This window comes from Bombus pascuorum, chromosome 13 (genome assembly GCF_905332965.1).
Source record: "Bombus pascuorum chromosome 13, iyBomPasc1.1, whole genome shotgun sequence".
NCBI classification, from domain to species: domain Eukaryota; kingdom Metazoa; phylum Arthropoda; class Insecta; order Hymenoptera; family Apidae; genus Bombus; species Bombus pascuorum.
In genome coordinates, this window is record NC_083500.1 from 6,768,182 (window position 1) to 6,794,606 (window position 26,425).

Sequence of the window (26,425 nt, forward strand, 5' to 3'; positions counted from 1 at the left end):
TGCTTGTTTCTCGATATATTAATTTCGATGGTCACGCGATACTATCATTCTCACGTCCTTTCGCTTATCAGACGCGTTTTCAAATTAATTGGTACGTAGAACGCGATACACGAAGGATATCTTAACCCGTGAACTTTAGTTTAAAAAATCGTTTACGAGATGCGTAGTTAAACTCAAGCAACGACGAGTATACACGTCGAACTGAGGGCAAATGCTCGCGTTATAAATTTTTTCGAAAAAAGGTAAAGCGAAACGAGGAAGGATTTTAACGACGAAATTCAGAGGAAGGAAAAAATTAAATTTCCCGTAGATTTCGAATGGTCTTTATTACAAATAAGAGTTTCACAATTTATGCTAGAAGTCACGATGGCAGGTATCCATGTCCCGGAGGAACACTCGGAGCTCTACCATTTCAGGTTCCTCTGCACACTCCGTCTAAATAATATCAGAATAATTCGATCTGGTTCGCTGTGCCGATCGAATCACATAGCTGAGAAGCTCTCGAAGCGGCTGTCGATTTCGTGCAAACCTATCCTCGCGATCGATAGTGTCTTTTTAACTGGGAACGTTTCTATATACAAACGTCGACCTAGTGCTTAGGATACCCTGCAAGCAATAAATATTAAACGAGGCTAATTTGTTTTGGCGGTGAGAACGTTCGTTACCCTCACTCTCGTGGAAATAGAAAGTTAAAACAAGGCACTTTTTTATCTTCGCTATGGTGGCTATCTTTCTTCTACCATAATTAGAAGTATAGTACGTGGAATTGTTTAATCAACACAGTTCCTTTCGCCATAAATTGTCAAATTAACCCACTAAAGACTATTCGTTTGAAATATGTATATATATATATATTTTGTTGTTTGTTTTTGATCGAAGTAAATCATTGAATTCCATTTTTTTAATATCGCGGTTACAAAATGAAATTCCAAAGACTCGTTCGATTTTTCTTCTTCATCTGCCTATATTCGGCAAATTGGTCTTTAATGGGTGAATTTGCGGGAGAATTAACAGGAATTAAATGGCATCGCTAAATCTATGAAGTTTCGTTCGAACACTGATGCTTTGCCAGGCATGACTTCAGTCAGAATATCGTTAATTTAATACCTTAGCGTTTGTGCGTGCTAAATTGTAAAAATATACCTTTCGATAGTTTGCTAGGTACTTTTGTTACATCTAGTCGATCTTTATACCTAAATCTATCGAATATGCTGACTTTAGATAACTTAATCTTAAATTCGCCGGTTCCTCCTGATTTGTTTGATAATTTTCATTAATGAAATCCCCAAGATCTTCGATATTTCAGTTCCCGAGTTTTAATTAAAACGACGGTTAATTATGTAATTAATGGTTAGAGCGTCGTATGCTTCGTTTCTGAAACTACCTCGTGAAGCGTTTTCAGCCAAGTTCTCGAAAGCCTCGTCGTTCGAACAAAAACGATTATATCCACGTTTCGTTTCTAGAAGATTAATTTTACTAAATTGAACGAGCAATTTGACTGGCTCTTTTAATTATTACACATGGAAGCTTCTAACCGACCTGCGGTTTAGTGTAATTTACAATTATCGTAAAATAGCAAAAATAATTGTCCGCATATCTTCTACTTAATTTATAGAATATAAATTCACAGATACTTATAATATATAGTTGGAAAAGTTACGCGTTTTAAGCCGTGACTATACAGAAGAGTGATAAACGCTAAGCGGTGAGCGATAAGAAGCACAGCGATGAAATACGTGACGGCTGAATGATAGAAAATAAATGAGAATAATTTTGATTTATTTTCTACCCCTTAGTCGTCGCTTGTTTGTTGTAGCTCTGTTGTTTATCACTTTTCTGTATAATCACTGCCATACACGAAGAATGTCTGTACGGGAATACATTGATTACTTTCTCAACCCTCAGAACACAATGAACTACGTGAAACTAATTGAAAATTCTTATTCCACGAACTTGTTGAATTCTTCAGAAATTTGTCAAAATTTATTTCGTACATCTATTTTTTATAAAGAGTTGCACGATAATTTACCAATTAACAATATTAATTCTTAGATTCTTAAAATTACGTGCGTTCAGCTTCACGTCGAACGAAATAGTCGGACGACTTGTAATTTGTAAAATTCAGTTGCAAAATTTCATTTATTCTATAAGCAAGCTCGTTATCGTTACTTGTAGAATTTTACTAATAATATTGGTTCGATCGTAAATAAAGGGAGAGTGCGGACAAGAGGATTTCGTCCGAAAGAACGAAACAAACTGATCCATGGAACCGAAGAATAAATGTTCCGATTCTCGTGTCCAGCCGCAGCTGTGTCCAACATCATTGATGTTCGAGGGTTGAATAAGACCAATAACGACTCCGATGCCGCTTTGGAAATACGTAAAACGCAATATTCTGTACAACACAATTGAACTGGCACTTGGAAGCGATACGTTACACTAAGAGAAAGGCACACTTTGCTCAGACGCTCGTGTAAGGGACCGTCTGCTTCGCGGCAATATTCTTCTCGCCAAATTTACGAGAACCATTCTCACTAACTAAATTCTTGGACTCCTCGCTATCCAACGAGCTATTATCACTGTTAGGTCTCGATAAAACCTCGTTCACGTCCTGAAGCTGCGCATTCTCGTAACTCCTTCTATTTCTTGCGATCACAGGTTCGTTTGGAATTTTTAGATCCTTTCTAACGCACTCCGGGCTGCAGTTCCACTGCGTTCCATCGTAGAAGCCGGATTCCGGCGACACTTCGGATACTGAAGAGATTGGCAACAAAGTCGATGGAACTGGTGACTTTGTAGCAGGAACGTAGTCGTTCGGCGATAGATTAGGATCCGACAGCGAAGTGCTCTTATCTTTAGCTAATATCTCCTGTGGCTGACACGATTTCGAAGGTTTTTCTATTTCTATCATCAACCTGTCGTCGTTGGAGTTCAATCTTCCTCTAGTGTCCACTTCATGGGGCTCCCTGCATCCTTTTACGTAGATAGCCTTCCTCGTCGCGTTTAAATACTCTCTGCTGCCCGTGTGTTTTCTATTGACGATGAAATTCTCCCTGTATCCGGACTCCATCGCGTTCTTGTTATCCAAGGGAATTAATAAATACTTCCTGGACCCATTCAAATTTCTTCTGGACCCATCCAGAGATCTTTTATCTTCCTCCAAGCCTCGAAGAATATTTCTATGATAGAGACTCCTCTTGGAACTGTACAAAGATCTCTTCTCCTCGTCCGGAACACCGTGTCTCGTGTTCTTCCGATTAGTCGATTTTAGTAACAACGGACTCCCTTCTCTCGATGTTTCTGGCTCTTCGAAGATGATCTCGCGGCTGTTCTTCAGGATCTCCCTGTTCACCGCTTCCGGCAAGTGTTGTAGATCGACATCACCCATCACCTGGATCCCATCACCGTCTAAATCGAGAATCTTATAGTGGCTATGGTCTCGATTTGGAAACGGTGGTCCGTGATACGTCGAGTCTCTGTAAGAATTTCGACAGGTGGTCGCCTCGTCGGCGCTGGTTTCGCTTCTGCCGCTGTCCACGTAGTTTAAATTGTGGTTTGGATGATGATGAGGATGATTTAGGTGTGGACGATGACCGTAGTGGTATTGGCTGTCCTGACAGGACTCCATTAGGAAATCCTCGTCTACTATCATACCTGCAAAATAGTCTTCTACTTAGAGGAGTTTCAGATTTGATCTTTCGAACTTAGCGAGTAGAAATGTTTGTATAAATTTCGATGGATAATCGATATGACGCATACTTCGATATGCATGTGTTTGCCTTAGAATTATTTTACAAATTATCTTACGACAACCAACAAATACCACTTTGGTTAACCCTTCGTTTACAAACGTATTAGTTTCGCCCTCCATAGGTAAGTGGTTTGTATCTGGAGTTGAAGCTTTTCGCTCTTCTAACTTTGTAAAACAGATGCCTGGGTATTAGTGTAACGTCTTGGTTACATATGAAATGATTAAATGAAATTTTTGTCGAGTTAAATGTCTGAAATATCTTTCGATAATAACGATGATGAGAAAAGCAGGATTTGGAGGAATTTCGATTCAATTTGCTTACGAACGCTTTGCTAAACCTTTTGCTGTCCAGACACTCGACACTTTATCCTAATCGATCTACACTTAATAAACGACTTTCAAAGGTGTTCGTAATTTTGGCTGTGTTCTCGTATTTTCATAAGCAATAACCACATCTGTTTTAACATATTTTTATTAAAAGAAAAGAATGAAATAGAAGGTGAAACTCAACTTGACGTAGAATTGCAAAGGGTTAAAGATGATTTAGTAAATGCGTGGCTCAGCGATAGTTTTGTACGTACACTGAGACTCAAAAGTGTGTGTATGCTGAAAGAAATTTATTTCAGATCTTCTACGCGCATAAATTGGAAACTAGTTAAGAAGAGACAAAGTATACAGGATTACAAATCAATGATAATCTCACGTTTGACTCTCAATGCGTATGATAGCCCTTTACCAACAACCTCTCGATCGGATCGCATCGCGCAACAATGTTCGACAGGACCTCACGCGATTGGGACAATATGAGAAACAGACACAAGCGTAAGACGGACAAACCAGGACCTCTTATCGAACATCTGAAACTCATCAGCCGCGGAAAATCCATAGAAAAAATTGCTCGATACGCACTTTGAGACGAGTCGTAGCTTTTTGTGGAATCTTTGGTTTGCCTTAAATTACAGCGTGTGATGCTTCGCTAACTGGTCACGAGTTGAGTTCTTATTTGGCCAATTATCGAGAGACGCCAAATAAGCATTTTAACTTGAAAGCATTTTAACCCTACAGCCGCGGACGACGCGAAAATCGCGTTTTACTTATTTTAACGTCTTAAAGGTAAGCAATAAAGGTATATGAGATTCGCATGGCAGTCATCGTGTTAACAGTAGAACTACTGAAACCGTCAAACTGACGTTTATCAAACTTTCTGAAGACATACTGGTATTTTTGCCACGATTAATATTGATTTTTATTTCGGTACAGAAATTTACAGATATAATTATATAGATCAATTCTTTAAAGGAATATCGTTTGAATTCGACTGATTCGTACGTGAAATATTTAGGTACATCGTGGACCCTCGTAGTTCTAGTATTAATTTCAGCAAAATTTTCGGCCACGTTATTACGGCGTCGTTTTTTCTATTGCACTGAGAATCTCCTTATGATAGAGCTGTACAAGGTATAAATAGACGGCGGAATTTTACGCACTCAAGAGAAGTTTAAGGGTGCAAAAATTCACAGAATGAACGTGGTATGCCAAAATATATAAAATGTCCAACAATATGATACCTGTTACAAACATTCGACGAAACGAAACAAATCCCCAAATTCTACTCTTTCAGTCGTATTCGGAAAGTTATTAAAAATCTGCAGAAATATCCGCAGTCTATCTATCAATTTCGTCTGCGATTTTCTGTACGAAAAAAGAAAAAAAAGAAAAAGATATGGAAATCGCCCGCGGCTCAAGGGTTAAGAAGAAGAAAATATTCGTCGCATGCGACTTTGGCTCCGCAGTCGATGTGTTAAACACCCGAGCTCTCGTCGATCCATGGAATGTCAATGTGATGTTTCGGTGATCCGTGAGAAGAGTGTCCTTGAGAGGCAAGGAACTCCGGGGCGTCCGCTTGGTTGCTGGTCAATATCACCGGCGCGGATTTTGGCTCGCTAGGAATTTTCCGCAGGCCTCCATCTACGATATACACCAGCACCAACAGAGTCAGAGAGACATCGAACGAGACCCGTTCACAGAGTCGTCAACACGTGCATACGTACATACAGAAGCTCAAAGCATTTCGAAGCTTAAAGCACGCGAGTCTGAGAGAACAAACAATGGAGGCAAGCATGAGGCAAGCAGGTGGTTTGATATCGATTAGTTTGATTTGCGCGTGCATGCCAATTAACGCAGACCGACCTTGTTGCGTCGTTAGTGGTTGTTTTGCAACGTGTTATATTGGCCGACGCATCGCGGAAACTTTTAATTACACCGGACATTCCGCTCTAGTAAATAAAAATTGAATAGGCCGTGTGACAGGACGAACCTGGTGCCGTTGACGCGTGTCGTAAAAAGAATGCGTGGTTTTACGTTGAATTCCAAGTATGCAATTCTAATATATTCTAGATAGTATTAGACGTGAGAGGTGTGTACGGTGGAAGAGTAGCGAGACTAATAAGAATACTCGACAGGACAATGTGGAAGATAAGTCTTTCTTTCGTTTATTTCTTGCAAAACGATTTTTAAAGAACAGCTTCAGATAGAAAGATAATTCATCGTTCGAAGATACGCGGCTACTTCTGATATTCGCCATAAGAAAAAGTCGCAAAGCGGAAAGGACGCAAGATGAAAAATAATGTTATTCGCTATTTCTTGTTTTTAGTAACTCTGTGAGTTCATTATATTCTCATGCCCGACTTTTCTCTTTAAGGAAAGTAATGTTTCATTTAATTCGTGAATTCCGTGTACGTTTGTGAATTGTAGAATGTTCCAGTTCGAAACTATTCAGTACGCTATATAATGCTTCGTTTCCTTGTTGGACAACATTGGTAATCGTACTTTTAAATGTACAATGTGTGCCAACAGAGATTCAGTCTCATTACTCTTACGACACCGTGTGATACAAAATGAAGGGAAGATCTAGTTATCCAAAAATGTAGTCTACCGCTGAATCTAGATACAAATATTCGATCCTTTCTTTTCACGTCAAACTCATTTCGGAAGAGAAGAGAACTATAAAAGAAGGCTGAACAGATAACATAGGTAACACACAGAAACTACGTTCTATTCAATGCCAAGTGTATCCATTCTCTAGAAACCTGCAACCACTTACCGTTCCCATGACGAAGTTCTTCCTGTATCTTGTAAAACTCCGCCAGCTCTCTACTAGAACACAGAGGCGTTCCGACCTGCGTGGTATTGTTGAACAAGGAGTAATCCACTTCGTAGCCCTGTCTCTCTTTTGAGTACGTGACCATGGGCTCGAACCTGTGTCCCCAGAGGATCTCTTGTGGCAAATAACTGGATCTGGCCTGAGTGGTTTGTCCTGTCGATTCTATCGTTCCCTCGAGGATGGCTACAATCTCGAACCTCTCCGTCAGCATGTCCTCGGCGGACATGTTGTAAAACGGCGACTCCGCGTTGATTTTGTGAACGATCGTAGTGGGCCAGATGAAGAACAGGTTACCATTCTGACCGTCTGTGCCTACGGCCAGTTCCTGTTGGTTCTGCGACAGCACTTCGCCCTCCTTGGTGGTCCTGGTCCTTATTAATTGGGCCCTAATGGCGGCTCCTATTATGTGACTTTTCCTCATATCGCCGACTCGGAACATCAAACAGAGCTCGCCGTCTCTCTGACAGATAACAGCGTTCCGCGAGAACAGCAACGTTTGAGTTCTCTGCTTGGGCCTGCTCATCTTTGCGAACACTATGCCCACCATAAATGCCTGGATCATCACACCGACGATGCTCTGGATGCACATAACGAAGATCGCCTCAGGACATTCCTCGGTCGTGACACGACTTCCGTAACCGATCGTGTGCTGCGTCTCGATACTGAACAGAAAACAGCTCGTGAACGAGAAGATATTGTTGATGCAAGGTGTCCAGTTGTTGTCTATTTGATAAGGAGGCAGGTGGTCCTTTTCAAAGTCACCGTGGCTGAACGCGATGAGCCACCAGATGACCGCGAAACCTAGCCAGGAGAGCACGAAGCTCAGGGTGAAGCACAGCAACATCCATCGCCATTGAGTGTCGACCAGGGTCGTGAATATGTCCCGGAGGAAGCGCAGGGAACGCCTGGAGATTCGCGACTGAAGGACGTTGCACTCGCCGTTTTTTAACACGGCACGACGACGTAGCTTCCGCGTTGGCCATGCTCTGTACCGGCTCCTGGAAATTACAATTCTGGCGGTTGGTACTTGGAAGAAGGAACTTTGATTTCATTTGTTCGCAGATTTGTCTTTTATAGGTTCTTATCGCGCGTAGAATTCTTCTAATTTTTAGCGAATTATTTCGACTTTCGTCGAACAGAGAAGAGATAAATTTTGCAAATTTAACAAAAATTCTATCTCAGATTTCTTTCAAATTTTCATTTTATCGGACCGTTCGGCCATGCTGGATCAGGGAAAGATAAATTTTGGAAATACGTCGAAAATTTCAAAGTTGGTCTTATGTCCTAAAATTATATGGATTCCTGTCGCGAGCACGAGAGGAACAGAGGCGATTTTCAGCGTAACCGGTATCAGAACTTGGAACAGATTCCTTGTAATGGTCGTTGATTTCACTGGATTATTCTTACGATAGCCATTTGACACGATAAAAGTTCGTGACGAGGCCGTTTGACAAGGTGATTGTACTCTTTATAAGGACGAACACGTTTTTGATTGAGAAATTTGATCCTATACGTCGCTATGTATTGACCCACTTAAAGATAGAAGTCAGGTATATTCCTGAAACTTGATAGCTTTTTAATTAATCTTAAGCAATCAGACAGGCATCAATCGATTTTTATGCTACGTCGTACCATTCCTTTAACGATTATCGGCTTCGAGATTCAGCAAAATAACGATTACGTTTGCGCATCGATTATTTAACAATGACGTTGCTTTCCGCGAAAGCTACTTGACGATAGAGATCGTAAATCATTCGCGCAGAACTGAATCTCGGTTTCGATTATCTCAACACGTGGTAACACGTGTAGCGTACTATTATTTTTTTTTTTTCTAGCAAAATAACCGCGAGGGAATAAATTATTTCTTCGAGCACTCAGTCAAAGACGCGAGGTGCTCTACGAAATTCTCACTAAGGCCTCGTCGACATTTGTACACGCGCCGTAATATATTCTCCGCGGAGATCTTGCCGGATTTGAATAGCAAATTTCAGCTGATCATATTGTTCTTCTGGTGTCAATAGATCGCTACGCACCCATCGCTTTCCTTATTCGAATCTTTATGAAAATTCTAGCCGAGATTCGCGCGCGATAGACGATTTGCAAATCGTGATTTTTGCGACGTATTTTGCGCGATGTATACATCTAGCGGGATTTAGACACGTATTTTTATTATGCTAAGCGGATGATCGTCTGTAGCGGAGATGGCGAACGATGGAAAATTTTATCGCCAAGTTTGTCTCCAAGGTATGATATTTCCCGTATTGTTAACGCGACAATTTTGCCCGCAATGCTCGAGATTTTATTTTTTATTCGTGTAACAATTTTATTTGATCGAGAATTTTCGCACGAAAGATCGCACGAGTTTTCATTTCCCTTTTTTCGTTCCGAATGCCCGAGATTTTATCTTCTGTCTGTGTGAAAATTTCTCTCCACCGTACGATGTTTTATTCTTTAGTTGCGCGAATATTTCTCTTAATTGTCCTAATTTTTATTTCTCTGTCGTTCCTTGAAAAATACCCACGATGAATCTGTTCGTGTTTCGTGTTATCGTTCGCAGATTTTGACGAAAGTTGTTCGATGATGGATAGATGACACATGTTTGATCGCATTCCACTATTTAATACTTTCTCACATTTAACGTTTCAAGAAGAATACTCACGATGGATTTCTTCGCATTTTACGTGATCCTTCCTGAACCTTTCCATGACAAACTGTCAATCGTTGCAAAAGTTCACCAACTATTTCTCTTCAACAGACGAAACACACGACAATTTTGATCACAAACTCGACACATTTATCATAAATCATTTACACCGTTTTAAAACTTCACTCTGAAATTATCATATCCCGAAACAGACAGGCAGTCGTTCTCATTAGTGGCAACAGTTTATAAATCAACTGAATCTTCATCGAAAAAGAGGAAGAGAAAGGAAAAGAAAAACAATTAATTTTGACAATCCCTAGACAGCTCGACCAATTACTTTAACGCTGTCGATAAATGATACGCTTGCCACTTGCCTCTGGTGCTTCTGTCTATTTAAAGCGCGTCGAAGAAGCGTGTTTAAGGAACTTCTTAATCAGTCAGCGATAACTCGAACGAACTGCGATGCTTGCACGATTCGAGATGCAAAGTCGACAGGAGCGATTTCATCATTCGTCGCTGTGAAAACGCGCGAAAATCGTACGAAAAGCGGTCACAGCTGCACAGAACCAACAGCAGAATATATCGACGCGACCAGTTCGATGATCTGTCTGAGACCTTCGCGCTCGCCACCCTTTCATATGGCCAAAAGGAAGTCGCCATTTTGACTCCGTACGATAACCGAGCAACTGTTATCTACCAATTTATTTATTGCCACGCGTAAATCAATCGCCGACACACGCGGTGAACTCTGCGGTCCGCGTTTGTTCACCGTTGTGTTGATTTATCGCTCAGATCGATGGCATTTACTAATATTAATTATAAGATCGATAATTTAATCGATTAATCTTCTGATATCATTATGAAATTATTGATATCATTAAGATAAACTGTTCGATGGTTAAAGAAGGCGTGAAACAATAACAAAAGCGACAGGAAAAATGAGAAAAGGAGATACAGGCGATAGTGTGCTGGAAGAGAAAGAAAGTCATGAAACATTCAAAATCGACGTGTTAAGGATCAAACGATAATAGTTTATTACAACGTTATACATTTCATTGTTATACATTTGTTTAAGTTTTATAAAACTGTGAGATTTAGGTGGAAAGATAGCGAAAGAAAAGATGTTAGGGGAATGGAATAGAAATTGAAAATTAATCTGTTGATTGGATAGCCCGTCAATAAGGAGATTTTCGATTAATTAGAGAATTAAAAACTAACGAAGATAAATCAAATTTAATTAGGTCGGCTTTAATTCTTGCAAACGTAAATGAAGATTAATGAGTCAATGTTTGTTGATTCTCTGACTTTTATACCGCTTGATGACTAAAAGAGAATATTTTAAATTTAGAAACGAATGATCTACCCGAGAAATATTTTATAGAATCACGGAATAATTATTACTTTTTAACTATAATAGCCATAAATATAGTTCAAAATATATTGGACTTTAAAATCCCCTTTCCATGAAGAATAATTTATCACGTTTCAGCCGTAGAGTCTTCAACTGTACGATGTATGTAGCAGTGATTTATTTTGAATAAAAATCAGACGACGCGTAAAAATATAGAAAATCTATAAATAAAAAAATTATTATGACAAAAGAATTAGCAATTCGTATGACGAGTTAACTCGTCTTCCTTGCTTAACAGGACAAGAGTGATCGAATCTTATCCAAGCTTTGGATACTTGACAAGGTTAGATCATCGTAAATACGATATTGCACGACCTCGAATAATTCGTCGAGATATCGTTGATTGCTCTAAGTTCTATCGTTATCGGGAATAGACGATAAGGAATAGTTTACAACAAAGAAATTTCTATAATTTTATGCTGCAGAGAAGGTACGAAGTAAAATCATCGAAGTAGTTTGATCATTCAAATCGAAGCTTGACGATGAATTTCAAGGTTATTTGCCAGTTATCTTTCGAAATATTCAACGACTAGCAAATAAATATGCGTTGAATTAACACCTGCGTGTATGGTAGCATACTGTTTCGTAAAATATTAATTATTTAGAATCGATAAATATTTGCTCAGCAAATTATTAATAATTTTCAAACCGACCGTACATCTTAGCAACGCAGCTTTAACATTGTCGTTCTGTCTACTGCACAACCGATTGAATTTTGGAAATCTTATATTGATTGAATCTTAATTTTTAATCTTATCGACTCGCAGCTTGCCGATTTATTAATATCATTGCTTACTAAATGCTAATTATTATCATACTGCTGTCAATAGTTATGGAACAGGATCAAAGTATTTGGACATTAATTCACCAGCTAATCGTGGAATTTAGTTTTAGAAATCTCTCGTGGGCTTAGGTCGTTGAGTGCGTAAACAAATGCAAGCGATGTACTCGTCAAATGCAGTTAACTGGCTTACAAAAATGAACGGATTAATTACACGGATGGCCCGAGACTTATACACAGTTTCGTAGAGTTTTGGCAGTCCGAAAATCGCGCTGTTGTAATAAAAATTTCGAGAATTTGGACTTTGAATTTGAATTCCAACTCCCAAATAGCACCGCTGCATTATTTTCACAATAAATCAATTTATATCTTCATTCTCCGTCTGCATACGTTTTCGTTTGATTAGAAAAAGTGCAACGAATCTTTCATGACGATAAACAAACGACGTTGTTTCTATGAAAGACGATAGCGGGCTGATCTACGCCACTACTACTTTTTAGCTTACTACACAGTAGCATCTCGTTTGCGAAAAATTCAGCGAGCAATGTCTGCACACAAGAATGTATTAGGTGTTTTCGTAATTGTGTCCTCGTTATTCGAATAATTGGGACGGTTGGGGTGACCGGTTGGAATATAATCGTTTATCGAATTAACTTGTCAGTCGTAAATAACAGCGCAGAGACAGAAGTGGACGAGAAAGACCGCGTTCGTCGATGCGTTATTAATTCACCGGTCATTAATGAATAGCCAATCCCACGATTCTAGTTGTTAACTGGGAAGCCAACTACGCAGCTCGATAACTCGTCACATCGAATAAATTCAGATTGAAGTGTGTCATTTTACCTGCTTTTGAGCGATGGAGTCTTGGACATTTTTACTATAACAGGTGTTGTTTGTTCCGACGATGGCAACAGATTTTGTTTCTCGTCTCTGTCCGGCGAGGATGATTTCACGCTCGAAATTGGATCTTTTGGAACGTCTCCGTTCATTTTTGCTTCTTCCTCTCCTTTTTTTCCTTTGATACACACGCGTCAGTTCGCGTATTCGGACAATACTCTACCTCGAAGAATGTTTTCCATTCGAGGATAATAGCGTACGACGTTGTTCCCGTTTTATTCGAAAGATTTATTAGTTTGACGAAGAAGTTTTAGACACATGGATAATCAAATTTGTGACATGATTGCACGCGCACCTGATATTAAACGACACGCTTCGACGTAGCTGCAATTTTTCATTTCTTATCGCGAACGAAGAAGGATCAGTGGCGGAAGGATTTTTTCACATTGTACAAACATTTCTCTGTGTCACGATCTTAAGGTTTCTTGCGCGATTGTAGATAACACACACGTACAACTTATCGATACGCGCAGAAATTTCTACGTGTACGCTCGGTTTAATATAATTTGCAGAAACTCCAAATGTCAACTTCGAACTTGAAAGTTAATTTTAAAAAACTCGATTTTCCTGTTTCTTTGCACGGCCCTTGGAAAATTTGACGATCTTTAAATCAGTATTAATTTCTATGCTCGCAGCAATAATTTCAACAATCTTCCGTTTCTTTACTAAGCTAAGTTTCAACAAATTCAACGATTGTAAAATTCCCTTTGATTTTGACGAAAACGATAGTAGGAATGAATTCACAGTGATTGCAGCGATAATTCTAACAAGTTACTATCTTGTCAAATAGTTCAGCGATCGCGAAAAGTTCTCTCACGTCGCAGAATGAAGCTTCGATGATCGTTGCAAATGCGAAGTGTTGAAATTAATCAAAGGAAAGGCAATTATTTGCTGTCCCGATTATCGTTCTACGTAAGTCTTTTACTTATCGTCTTAGATCTCGCAGTTACTTGTTTCGTTAACCACAATCAGACTAAAAAGAGTTTATCTTTTATAGACTTCCTTTATCGTACACTATTTGACAACTGTGAACACAGCTGAGAAAACTCATTAGCAATCGCATCTGCTCTTCAACCGTTGTTTTTAAAATTGATTCTCAAAAACCAAACACACGTCATCGATCAATTTCTCTTTGATTACCCAATGGTAATTCCATTAAATCTTTCTAATCCACTTTCAAGCCCTGCAGGATCTGTCTGTCTTAATAGAGTTGAAGATTTCTTCAAGAAAGTGAAATTGTATTTTCTCTTGGATAATCAAGTTGTTCTTTTCGTTTCGTTTTATGGCCTGTTATCGTTCGAACGGAAGACACGCGATGTACGCGGAAGAACCGAATGGTTGGGTGAATAGGTGTCGAGTTTGATGATGGAGAATCTACTGATGTACGAGCAACGATGTAGGACGTTTTATACGAGCCAACACCTGGCCAGTGGTCTCCACTTATCAACTACTAACAATAACGTTTGCTCTTTTCATTTGCGAGAAAATGGCCTGATTACGTCACGCGGAATATTTCCCTTGTTTCCTGCCTTTTTTTCTTTTTTTTTTTTATCAACGATATCACGATTCTTCGCAACGACGCCTTCCTTCTCAAACTTCTCTTTCTTCGATCACGATTACTTTTGAAAATTCTACGAATTCTTAAGCAACACTGTCTCTGTATTTTACACTTCTTTTCATATTTACTTCAATTTCGATCCAACACTGGAGTAAGCGCACTTTTTCTACCGTTCTCGTAGATTTATCCAGCAAAGAGATGGAGAATTTCTCTTGCAATAAAAAATTTGTTTAAGCTTCGAATCAACATCAGCCTACGAACAATTCCACCTTCTCGATATCATTGAAAACTTACGGAGCAAATAACTTTTCCTACAAATACTCGTCGCGACCAGCGCTCGATACAAAATCACAGCCCTCGAATTTCAGACTTTTGATGGAAAGTTGATCCACCGCCTTTTATGCGCGTTCGAGCATCGTTCACGATTCGCAAAAGGCAGCTAAACTCTACTTTCGTCGATTGTTATTGGCACGACGAAAGCGCGAATCTCATCGCCAAACTCAAAACGACGTTCAAGACTGGATGTCTTCTTCAATTGGCACTATCTGTTTCCCGTTTATAGCGTGATGCACTCGGTTCACCGATAACGTTTTCGACGAGGCCGACATCGCGAAGCGTTGGTCTACAACGCCAGCAAATCAAGATTTGTTCCACTGACTTCGTTTGACTGACTCGAAAAGTCCGGGAGCATGTCTTATCACCGAGCAGCCATCTCCTTATCGGCGCCGCGTCGTTCTTAGCGAACCATCGCGAAATCGCTGATCGCACGCAAACGCCCGAGCTCGAGCTTGTGAACCGAAAGAGTACGCGTTACTTGCGAAAGCAAACTTTTCCGCGAATTATCGAACATCTCAGATCAGATTTGTCGAGCCGATATCCCGAGTCGAAAATCCATGACTCAGATTTATCAAGCCGCGTTGGAACAAGTCGGTGTTTGTCGACGTACGAGGAAGTTGTCCCATACGGAGATTGTGTGGACGTTTGTTACGGAAAAACTGCAACTCGTTGGACATTCCTTTTTACGAGCTTGATACTTTGAATTTATGAGTTTGACGCCTCTTCGCTGTTGATGTTAATGTTTTTTATTAATTTCTTATTCATTTGCACATTAATCATTGTTTTTTCCACTCCATTCGATAAGCTATTTTTAAGAGACTTTTCGAGTTTCATACTCTTTCACCGTTGATTAATATTGGAACGATATTGGTTTTCTTTCTATTAATTTTTGTTATTAATTTGAAGATTAATGCTTGATTTTTCGACTCCAATCGACAAGCTATTTTTAAGAGGCTTTCCATATTTCATACTCTTTCACTGTTCATTAATATTAGGAAGATATTGGCTTTGTTTTCATTGTTATTAATTTTGAGGTTAACGATTGATTCTCCCATTACTCAATCGATTGTTTATATTGCTAATGAGCACACTTCTGATAAAATTAATGTTGCTTTTTATTGAGGTCAAAATATGATTATATATAATATAACACTTTGATGGACATTTTGACACGCTTATTTTTTTAATAGTAACTATCATCGAGGCATTTAGAATGAATTGAAACGTAGAAAGAAATTATTTTTGAAAATTTACTTTCGAATTTGCTGATTATTTATGCTATCTTCTGGTGATAAATAAAATTAGGAAAATAAGTCGCATTTGTTTTGAGATATTGAATACTAATTACATATATCTTCGAATAATAAGATTGAGATATTCACAAGAAGTGGAGTTGATCGGTTTGGCCTCTAAGATTTGTTCTTCTCTTTGTGCAGTGCAGAAACAATAAATGAACGATAAACACGAACAAAGAGAATTTCATTAATACGTCGAATTGAAATTTAAAATAGGAAAATAATATACATACATGCGTAAATATTACATGGGAAAGAAATTCGGGTGGTATCTAGGTTAATTAAAATCCAATATCAATGACGTTTTATTGGCACTGATAAGGGAAATGTCATGAGGACCGAGAAAATTATAGGTCAGAATTTTTAGCGTATGATATAAAAATAATGGAACTAATTTACGTAATTTAGAGAACATCCAGATCGTCCAAAGTTTCGTCCTCGTATGTTTGCCAAGATATCAATCACGATTCAGATTTATCTTCAAATCAGATCGAGTTATCTCTTTAGCTAATTTATCAGCTTCGTCTGCCGCCGTACAAATATTCCGAAAGATATAAAATGGCAAAAAGATTAATCTTAAACGTGATTTGAGTATATGCTTTTTATCTAACATCTAATCGTATCTTTCATTTTTTATTTACGGTATTATTGGTAAAAATATTTCTGCAGATCAATGTACAGATTTTTTCCTCGATTCTCCTGTGATTTTTATACGAATCGAAGCTTCCATGAAAACAATTTGGCAGTAGTCGTTGTAAGAAATACGAACCGGAAGGGCTCGATCAACACCGGCAACGTTGAATCGCCATTAGCTGTTAGTAATTTATTCGGTGCGCATTATAATGGTGCTATCCCATAGCAGAAGAGGTCGTATCGTTTGTAGGCGTCAATTGAGAACGGTACTAATTCCGGAGTACGACAGCTCGAAAGCATGCCCCCACGTGTGTTTGTCCAACTTTACCAGCGAAATATTCGATCGAACTCCTCCAAAAAATATTAATCCCACGAATACACAAAATATTTCAAATATTCTTTTTTTTCTGTAAACAACGGAATTTAATTCTCTATATGGAGTGAGTCAGTAGAGGTTCTGACTCATTTCGAATTACGTGTACACGACTTGTTGGATAAAAAAATAACACCAACAGTTAGTTTTTTTTTTTTTTTCTTTTTGTTAATTTATATTTCTATATAGATACGAGGGTTGTTCTGTAAGTGCAACGCGAAACCCTTTGATCGAGTAATTCAAAGGAGATAATAAATACAATTCGTTTACAAATAATTTAAGGTGGCAGAATCGGCAATTTACCTTATGTCACCATATGTCGTTTATCCAAATTAGTCGTGACATATTCACAGGGTATCAGATACAGAACTTCGTTTCATGAATTTAAATGAACGCTGAAAAATATTCATTAAGCTGCCAGAACATCCTGGTGACGACTAATTGCATGCAAATCGAGTCTCCGAACAGGTTTCGCGAATCAAACGGAAAATCTCGTTCTACTCGATAGTTGGTTCCATCATAGTTGACTAATTACTTACAACGTAGTACACGACAGTCGCGACTATCAATCGACAGATACAATTTCAGAATGAGAAAAAAAAAAAACGAATCAGTCTTGTAGATATCGGCATCCGCATCCATTATTTTTTTTCTTTTTTCATTTTCACGTTTTTCTTTCGACACATCGGGTTAGGTTCAATTAATCAAGTTATTTTACAATACAGTATCGAGCATTAATCGACAAATACAATTAGAAATAGGAAAGAAAACAGAAGCAATAATAGCAACAGACGAGGAAATTCCGTAAAAGGACACGATTTTAGGTTATTTCAATTTGATATTTTTCTTTCCAGATATATATCAGATATTCGACCAAGTCGCTTTATTGAAAGAATAACACGTACTCTACAGAGACATGTAGTATTTCACGAAAGTATCTGAAAGTGCCTATAAAAACCTTTTACGAACGTGTTATGTGTTTTACTTGAAACATTTTGAAATTTTATCACCCTGCAACGACATCTTCTCTTTTAAATTTCGAATTTAAGAAGCTAAATAAATAGGAATCTCTATCGAAAACTCGGTTTCGTTTCAAATTTTTCAAATATAATCACATCTAGACTGCGGATTTTTATGCAATTTCGTATTTTTACGAAGAAATGGAACTTACGTATTAATTTCTTTCGTCTACTACAAATTACGACAAGTATTTTATTTTGCATCTTGTACATATATATATTTGTATATCATATGCATTGATATTTTTATGGTATCGTAATTATCTGTAGATCGTATTTTATCTCATATTCATAAACTATGCGAAACTGAGTCCAATTTCTAGACCATCAAGCTGGAATAAATAAATAGAATACAATACCATGCGCATTCTCCGCGATTTACCATCCGCAAATTTCCAATAAGTCCGTAAAAATTCGCAGTCGGATAACAAACCTCTCTCGCTACGGTATAGCAATAAGCCTTTAAAAATTCGTTTCATGTAACACCCATAATGCGATACATTCGTGAAATTCTGGACGACAAATCTGGAAATATTTTCGCCAGTCACCGTGTAAAGTACAGAATGAAGCCACTCGACGAAAAGAATAATACGTATTCTACCTCCTTCGAACAAAACCAACCAACTGTCTCGTTTCTCGCGACGTTTGCTCGAGCGAGACGCGACGAATCTCGTTCTTCTTCCGACAGAAACGCTCGATCTTGCCGGACTCGACATGACGAAGCTGGCCAGCTTCCGGTACACAATTTTCGAGGCGTTTCCCGACGCGGATTAAAACCAGCGCGTTAATATCATCGGGTGTACGCACACTGCGGGTCGAGCTCTTATTGCGAGCTGTCCAACCGCACTGTCCACGGCTTCGATAACGAGCTTTTAATTAAACTAACGAGATCGGACGAGTTGCGAGCTTCGGCCTCGCGAAGATTTTCATTTTCGATCGCGGCTACCTCGAGCGTGGAATTTTTTTCCGAATTTTCACACGACGATTATCGTAGTAGCAGGATTTCCTCGCTTCAGAAACGGCGCGCCGGTTTTAACATGTGACCGAATTATTTTTCCAGCAAACATTGATTATGTTAACGAGGCTGGTTAACGCTAGAAGTATGTACATATCGCTGAAGTACAACTGAATCTTGTACGGAAAAAGTTAAAGTAGATATAACAAAGATGTAACAAGGAATTTCTGATTATAAATTTGAAAGTACTATAGCGTGCTTTATAAAAGTTGAGGATTTAAAGGAAGTCAACTTTTCAAGAAAATTGTCGTGCATGTCCGTTAGATTAATTTCGAGTCGAGAATAAAACTGTTAAAATATAAGTAGTTAATTATAAGATTAATATAGTATAATATAGAATTAATTAATAATTCCAGATTGCCGAATAATACTGTATATCTTAAAAACGTATTAAAATGTCTATAATTATCTATAAAATATCTGTGATTGGAATTGCTGATTTTTAGAAACGAAATGCGTGTCGAGACTGGCCTTGGGAATTCGAGTAATCTCTTAACAATTCCATGTAATTCGTCCTGTCGCAAGGAATGATTTTTTAAACAGAAATTCTAATTGAACGAGAAAACAGGATAAACTTTCTACGACGCGCAATATTCTAAAATCGGTTTACTTAGAAATTCTTTTTTATTTAGAACAAGAAAATATTCTCACTGCCATCGGATTGTATAATAATAGAGATTCTAATTGAACGAAACAACAGGTTAGATAAATAGGTCTAAAGATAGAGATTTCTTAATGGATTTTCCCAGATGTACAATGTTGTAAAGTTATAAATTTTTTCTTATCTAAAATACTTTGGACAGATTAATGATGTTTCTCTATTGCACATCGTATCGATCGCAAGATATCTGTTGCGCGTATAATCCATGCGAATAAATACGGATTAGTTGAGCAGTAATAATTGGATTACTAGTTTCTATCAGTTTAATACGTGTTTTCTAGCATCTTAGATAATACTCGTCTCCTCACACTTGGTAAATACTCGCAAGAAGCTTAACCGTATCACGTTCGAATAAAATAATAATCCTAAAAATCTTCGATAAAGTAATAGTGATCGTTGTCATACGTTTAAGTTGTTACGTATAGTTTCGAACAAGAGAGAAATGAAATTCTCTTTTACTCGTCGATGGCATCAAATTTATTTTTGTTACGCGTAACAAGTGGCGCGTTAAAAATCTCAAATATGATAATATTTTCATTCGATTAAACACAAAATACCGTAACGTTATCTCGAATCAAAAGAATCTGGAAATTTTCTACTACACGTTGTGCGTTGTTATTCGTTGGCTCGTGAAAAAACCTGAAATTTGTAATTCGTTGCGCACGATGAGACGGAAGTATTTTCGAGAAAATCACGAGCACCCACACAGTCTGGATTGTCTTTCGTCCAGGAAACGGGAAATCCGATACAGCTTGAGAAATCGTTAAGAGTTTCCGCGATTAACTCTCGTTCCGCGATCACCGATTAATTCGTCACTACGGCGACCTTTCGAGATTTCACAAGGTGAATCGCCACGCTCGTTTAACATTTGCCATCTCTTCTTGAAATTAATCGCCGAGCAGGCAATCTCTCGAGCCAGTCAACGAGCAGGTATCGAGTTTTAATACCGACAAGTACACCTTACCACTATTCTAATTAAAGAAAGGAACGCCGTTCGATTAAAGCGATCTTGGCACAGAATTTCTGTTCTAAAGAAAGAATTGCGAGAGAATCGGAGGATTAAAATTCCATTGAACCGTAGAAATTCTCCACGAAACGAATACCTTTTCATCTACCAAGTAATATAGAATTTTATAAAGCACGATCCATTCTCGATTTATTAAGTTATTTACGGCTTGTCGGTTTTCTACGTTCACGTTTTCCAATTCATTTATTTTGGAGATATTTTTCGTTGACGTCGCACGTGAAATTTTACCCATGTAATTACGATAATTATCGTTTTCTACGTTCAAATTTCGTAATTTATAATTTTGAAGATATCTTTCGTCGACGTCCCACGTGAAATTTTATCGATACAACATGAAAGTTTTTAAATATCTTCGTTGGTTACTACCGTGTACGTTTAGCGAAGAATTTTCGAAAGTGTTGCAAATTTAATTATCAAGATAGAACGGATATTCTGTCGATATTTTGTCTATTATCTTTGCCCGACTACTTAACACGTCGACTGCCACGCGAATTTCATGCACCTCGTCCCGAGAGTCCGCGATATATTCACATACGCTACGCTATAACGTTTAATTTTCGCAAAATATTACGTTGCATCTATGCGCTTTCCTCCAACAACGTTATCTAAGGCGCTCACGTCGTCGACAATTTTTTAGTCTCTAAAATTTATCGCACGTTAGTCTTTCTGAAAAATTTATTCGAGAAAACGTGAGTCACGAAACGGCGGCGGTAGCAATCGACACGTTAAACAATGAAAATTCCATCGATCTGTTCCACAAACTACTATTATTACGATATAATAATTGTCGCTAAAAGTTAATATAAAAATCTCTAGTGAAACGCATCTAGTCGTCGATATGCTTAATATAGCCACACTTTGTCATTCTTCTTACGTTCGCGTCTCGTAACTTGACAATTTCCAAGACATATTTCTCAAAAGCATTCCGCGTTAAAACGTAATGAGGCGAACGTAAGTAAATTAGCAGCGAAGGTCAGCCGCGTGTTCTTGAATTTTACAATTGTCGCACGTGTAATATGTTTTCAAGTTCTTGATAAATGGGTAGGACGATAGGCTTCGCGATAGGTGAATTAGAGCCAGAAGGGTAAACAGTGGTGCAGCATAGACGCAGTGGATACGGACGTCGTTAGTTAGCCTCGCGATGCCACGCGAAATATATTGCATCCCGTTTACGTTAATAGACCTCTGCCTCGATAAATTCTATCAAAGTCGATGATAGGCACAGGGCAAATATCCCGGCGTAATAATTATGATGACACTAACGACGATCCAACGTTCTTGTTAACTGCTACTGTTACGGTGGCGGATTAAGGGAAAAACTCGTTCGATGCACGATTACGGAAGATTACAGACTATTAGCAGCATTCAGCTCGCAGCAATCTTATCGAGTTTCTCTATTCTCGTTTTTGTCGATTCTGCTCGATCATTGGGTGCAACGCTCCGCGTATAAAATCGTTCGTAACCGAGCAGCTTTCTGGAAAAACGTCCGTAAGATGAAACGCGTGAATCGCGTAATTACTCAGCCGCCGTACATCGCATAACACAGACATGAAGCTTCTTTTTTTGGCGAAGTTTCTCGATTACGATATCTCGGAAGGCTGGATGAACGATTTTTCCTTCGAACATTAGAACGAATAAGTTAGAATAGATAAGATAAAATCAGTGAAGCTACTTGAAAGCAGATGATAAAGCGGCAGCGACGGGACATGCAAAGATTCTATCGAAGATTTTGTCGACAAATTACGCTATAAAAATCGAGCAAGCTTCCTTTGCTGCTCTTAACGCATTAACGATTTCCTATGCAAACGACGAACGCTGGTTTCGATCATAATCGATATGGTTGCGATAATTACAAGATGTAGCGTACGTAATGTAATTTGTCATTGGACGAAGAATCTCTGGGAAAATTACGCGTTAAGATGTTGTCGGTCCGAGTACAGGGTGATCGATATTTTCTCAGCATTTTTGTCCAATTATTTAATATCCTGTACACAGCATCTGGCGCCAGAAAACGTCGAGAATGGCTTCCTCAAACAAAACGCAACTGGCTTTTGCTCGAGGATGATCCAGCAGAGATAGGCTGCCTTGGGAACCGGCCACGTGATTCGCCAACCACCGATGTTTTGTTCGGTAATTGTCGCGTGATTATACTATTTTTTTACGGTCACCGATACATTCGCTCTTTTGTATGTAAAACAGACGTTTCCGGTTTTACACGAGAATGAAATAGCTTTTGGGCAGAGATATGAATATCCTTAGGATCGTTGCAAGTAATAGCTAAAAGTATCTTTAAAGTTGTCCTTGATTTTAATGACTCGCAGTTATCAGTTATTGGCAAATTTCTACAGCGACGATTTTTGAAAAGGAAGATTGTCTGTGGGTAAAAATAGAATGAAATAACAGTTTCGTTGGAAAATATTATTCTTTCTATGAATTCTGCCGAGTCGATAATTATGATCTTATGTGAAGAAGATTTAGTACGTTTCCTTATGACAATTTCACGTTCAAAGTTTGTTTCTTTCAAGGGTAAGTTACAAATTAATAAATTACATTCATTCGAACCAATTTGGCTCATGTATGCACATTAATCTACGTACTGTAGTAATTGGTACGTATAAGTATCCATTTTCTACCAAATATAGGAATGAAGTCAAATTTCGATACGTTAATAAGTTAATTGATATCAGGTAACTTGATAAATCCGGACAACGTTTGATAACAACAATACGATTAAAAAAAGGGAAGAATACATAAAGAATATATTATTATATACAAATCATATACAAATATATAAAAAATGTTATCTCCAGTTGGCTGTTTTTTACGAATCACAGAAATGACAGTATCTTGTGCTATGACGAGTATACTCGTTATGCTTAAAAAGCAATTACAGTTTGCTGTTTAAATTGCAATTTTAACGAAAGCTAAAACATATTCGTAAATTTGAAGATAATTTGAATACTTGAAAACCTAACGAACGAATAAAAAGATATAAATAATTATTATGAAAGAAATTGTATGTAGTACACATAACGACACATTTTAGGTACGCACTTTACGAACACATCGCAACAGCTAACTGGATATATAAATTATATACAAATATATAAAAATATACCGGTAAAAGAAATATATATAAATACGTGTAAAGAACTCACCTGGTAGAATCTTGCCGACCGACACCACCACCGATGCTGCTGCTCTGGGTGCTGACCCTGACCAGGGTGACGTACCTAGGCAGACTGGACAAGGTTGCCGTGTTCCTTTGTCCTAGTAAGGGTGAGTCGACTGTGTTCGGGTTGTCCGGGAGTTGCTGGTGGCTTCGAATCTCGTTATCCTTTTCCTCCTCCTCCTCCTCGATGGTACCCGGGAGGCGAAACAGCTTCTGTGGCTCCTCTATGCCACTCATTTCCGCGCTTCACGTGTTACGAATAAACCCCCATTGAGAATGTCAAACTCATCTTCCTACTCACTCTTTCTCTCCCTTTCTACTTCACCTTTTCTCCCTCCCTCTCTCCTTTCTTTCTCTCTTTCTGTCTTTTTCTTTTTTCAATCTTTTTTTATCTCACCGATCCGCCTCGTCGACACTCGCTTCTCCGCTTTCCTTCTCGTCACTTTGTCTTTTATCGCTCCCTCTCTTCTTAAGTTCCTTGTACCAAGTTAAATTGGAATCAGGAACGGCGACGAGTTTTTTCGTCCCGTGTCCAGGATGAATGAAGTCGCTGGAAGTGTCCACGCGACGATGACTGACGGCCGTTGAAGAGCAAAGTTCCGTTTTCTGCCATCGTTTCTTCGTTTCCTCTCACTTTCCACCGGCATTCACACCGCCCTTCCGTTCGCGGAATCCCACCATACCTCGTCCCTACGGTGCGCAATCGATTTTGTGCGTTACGTTATTAAAATGGGGAGCAATGTACACGAGCGTTGTGACAAAATAACTTTTAACACACAGGATCCGGCGGAATAACTTGTGACAGCGTGCAGAACATGATTCCTTGTAGAAAAACAAGAAAAATATATAGAATGAAAGCTTTTCATTCTCGGGTTCGTTTACGAGAAAATCGAGTTTGAAAACTGATCGAGCATACTGAAACTTTATACGGAATCACGTCGTGTCTGCTTTTACGTGTTATTCGACCGGATCCTCCATATCTTTTTCCGTTTATGTAATCAAATATAGAAACAAAAGGAATTTACGTTACAACTATAAACGACAATATTCTTATGTATCATCAGAGCTGTCTTCCATAATCTCATAATTGATGAAATTGGTCAGTAATGACAAATTATTAGTACCAGTAAGTACTGTACTTCAGGTTCTATAAATTTACGCATTGTTCTGTTTGACGTAAAATTGTAAAATTATAAAAGAGAAATCTATAATGTACGATCAGTAATTACATTAATAAAAACAAACGTTGATATCGTTAGTTAATAAATTACTGTGCAGAAAGGTCCAGATCGTTCGTTTCACAAGTAATGTCTCGTACTTTGCGTTTTGAATTTCTAAAGTAAAATGTAACTCGCTTGAAATTTATAATCAATGACCAGCAGAGTTAGAAATTTGTAATATTTGGCGAGTGAAATAAATCTTTCCTTCGGATTCCATTTCTTTCGTCGTGTTAATAAAAATATGAATTTTCATAAACAGTCCACTAATAGTTAACACGATGATACTTATGAAAGGACTTAATATATAAATTATACTCGTTTGCGCGAGCGTGTTGTCAATTTTATCGCGTGAAATACGTCGTCGGTATTTTCCCATAGAATTGACTGGAGGAGGCCGTTGAAAAGCGCGACAGAACTCCGTCGTTTGCATCGGGCCTCAGACAACAAGTTTTGCGACATTTCTTTTTCTTTTTTTCTTTTCGTCTGGGGTATCTCGATTGTTCGATTAAAGGAAGGATAGGAGGGAAGGAGGTGTAGAGGATGCCGATGAATTTACATCACGCTGACGAGAAGGTTCCGGAGATCGAGACAATGTGTCGATGACGTGTTCCTTGTTTCCGGTTTCGATAGAATTTTAGGGAATTATCGATGGTATGTTTTTTTTGGAATTTTGATTGAACGCTGCCAGCCACTTCCTGATAAAAATAAGCGCAGGTATTATCTTTTTTTTATGAATAATACTCAAATCAAGTGATTCATTAAATTAGTTTGAATGTATCAAACTCTAATCTATACTTAATACCGGAGCCAAAGAAAGAGCAGAATTGTTTCTAAAATTTCTAAAAATACGTGCAAGTATCTTTCATCATATTAATTAATTTGACGTTTAGTTTTATCGAGCAAGAAACATGATACATGTACTTACTCGTTTTCTTTGTGTCGCTTTAATTCCACGTAATTATGCACCACGTATTAACGTGTATACTAGACAAGATTGTAAATAAAGAAATATATTCAAAATAGACAAGTACGCATAATCGTATTTCTGTCTTGGTAAAGTGAAAGTCAATTCGTCAGAAAATTCGTTTCGCGCTTCCAGCGATCGAAGAAATTCAGAATGAAAATCACTCGTGGAAAAACCTCTAAACCGGACTCAAACACGATGATAATACCTTCACTTACTTTCGAGTGAAAATTAACTTGTCCTATAAGAAGTTTCGTTATAAAGTCGACAACTTGGTGACTTAATTGGTTATAGTTCTCCTGCGATATAATTATAGATACATTTATAAGAAAATCCTCTGATTTCACAATATAAAAATATCTTCCACCATATGCATTAACAAGGTCAAATTTTCCATTTTGTTCTTCATTGTCGAGGAATGTGGAAAACTGTGCGAAGAATGTGTGCAGGAAAGCGACAAGAAGTCGAGATTCCCGCGATTCCTGCGATTGTTTTAGACTAGGGA

At 38.2% G+C, this 26,425-nt stretch overlaps 2 protein-coding genes across 9 annotated transcripts in view; both read right to left on the minus strand.

Annotated features, from left to right (window-relative positions):
- Positions 1–307: 307 nt before the first annotated feature.
- LOC132913153 (uncharacterized) lies at positions 308–24,039 on the minus strand. 4 transcript variants are annotated; one of them, XM_060971168.1, is made up of 4 exons: positions 23,723–24,039; positions 9,574–9,660; positions 6,855–7,912; positions 308–3,654 (listed from the first exon to the last, which is right to left on the minus strand). In XM_060971168.1, the coding sequence occupies exons 1-4, from the start codon at positions 23,971–23,973 to the stop codon at positions 2,462–2,464; spliced, it is 2,589 nt and encodes an 862-aa protein (XP_060827151.1). In that variant the 5' UTR covers positions 23,974–24,039; the 3' UTR covers positions 308–2,461. The 4 variants fall into 4 exon arrangements, with proteins under 4 accessions (XP_060827151.1, XP_060827153.1, XP_060827152.1 ...); XM_060971170.1 differs by lacking the exon at positions 23,723–24,039 and adding an exon at positions 12,594–13,144; XM_060971169.1 differs by lacking the exon at positions 9,574–9,660.
- A 140-nt stretch (positions 24,040–24,179) lies between these two features.
- The window catches only part of LOC132913155 (ATP-sensitive inward rectifier potassium channel 12-like), a 44,180-nt gene continuing 41,934 nt past the window's right edge, over positions 24,180–26,425 (minus strand). For all 5 annotated transcript variants that reach the window (XM_060971177.1, XM_060971178.1, XM_060971179.1 and 2 more), the window contains one exon: positions 24,180–24,426. The gene's annotated coding sequence lies outside the window, so the exon portion shown is untranslated. The remainder of the gene's footprint in view (positions 24,427–26,425) is intronic.

Coding starts and splice junctions, on each gene's coding strand:
- LOC132913153 (XM_060971168.1), bottom strand. CDS start 23,973: ATGAGTGGCATAGAGGAGCCACAGAAGCTGTTTCGCCTCCCGGGTACC. Junction 9,661..23,722: donor GGTCGGCAAGATTCTACCAG/GTGAGTTCTTTA, acceptor CGTCTGTTGAAG/AGAAATAGTTGGTGAACTTT. Junction 7,913..9,573: donor AAAATGCGAAGAAATCCATC/GTGAGTATTCTT, acceptor TGTAATTTCCAG/GAGCCGGTACAGAGCATGGC.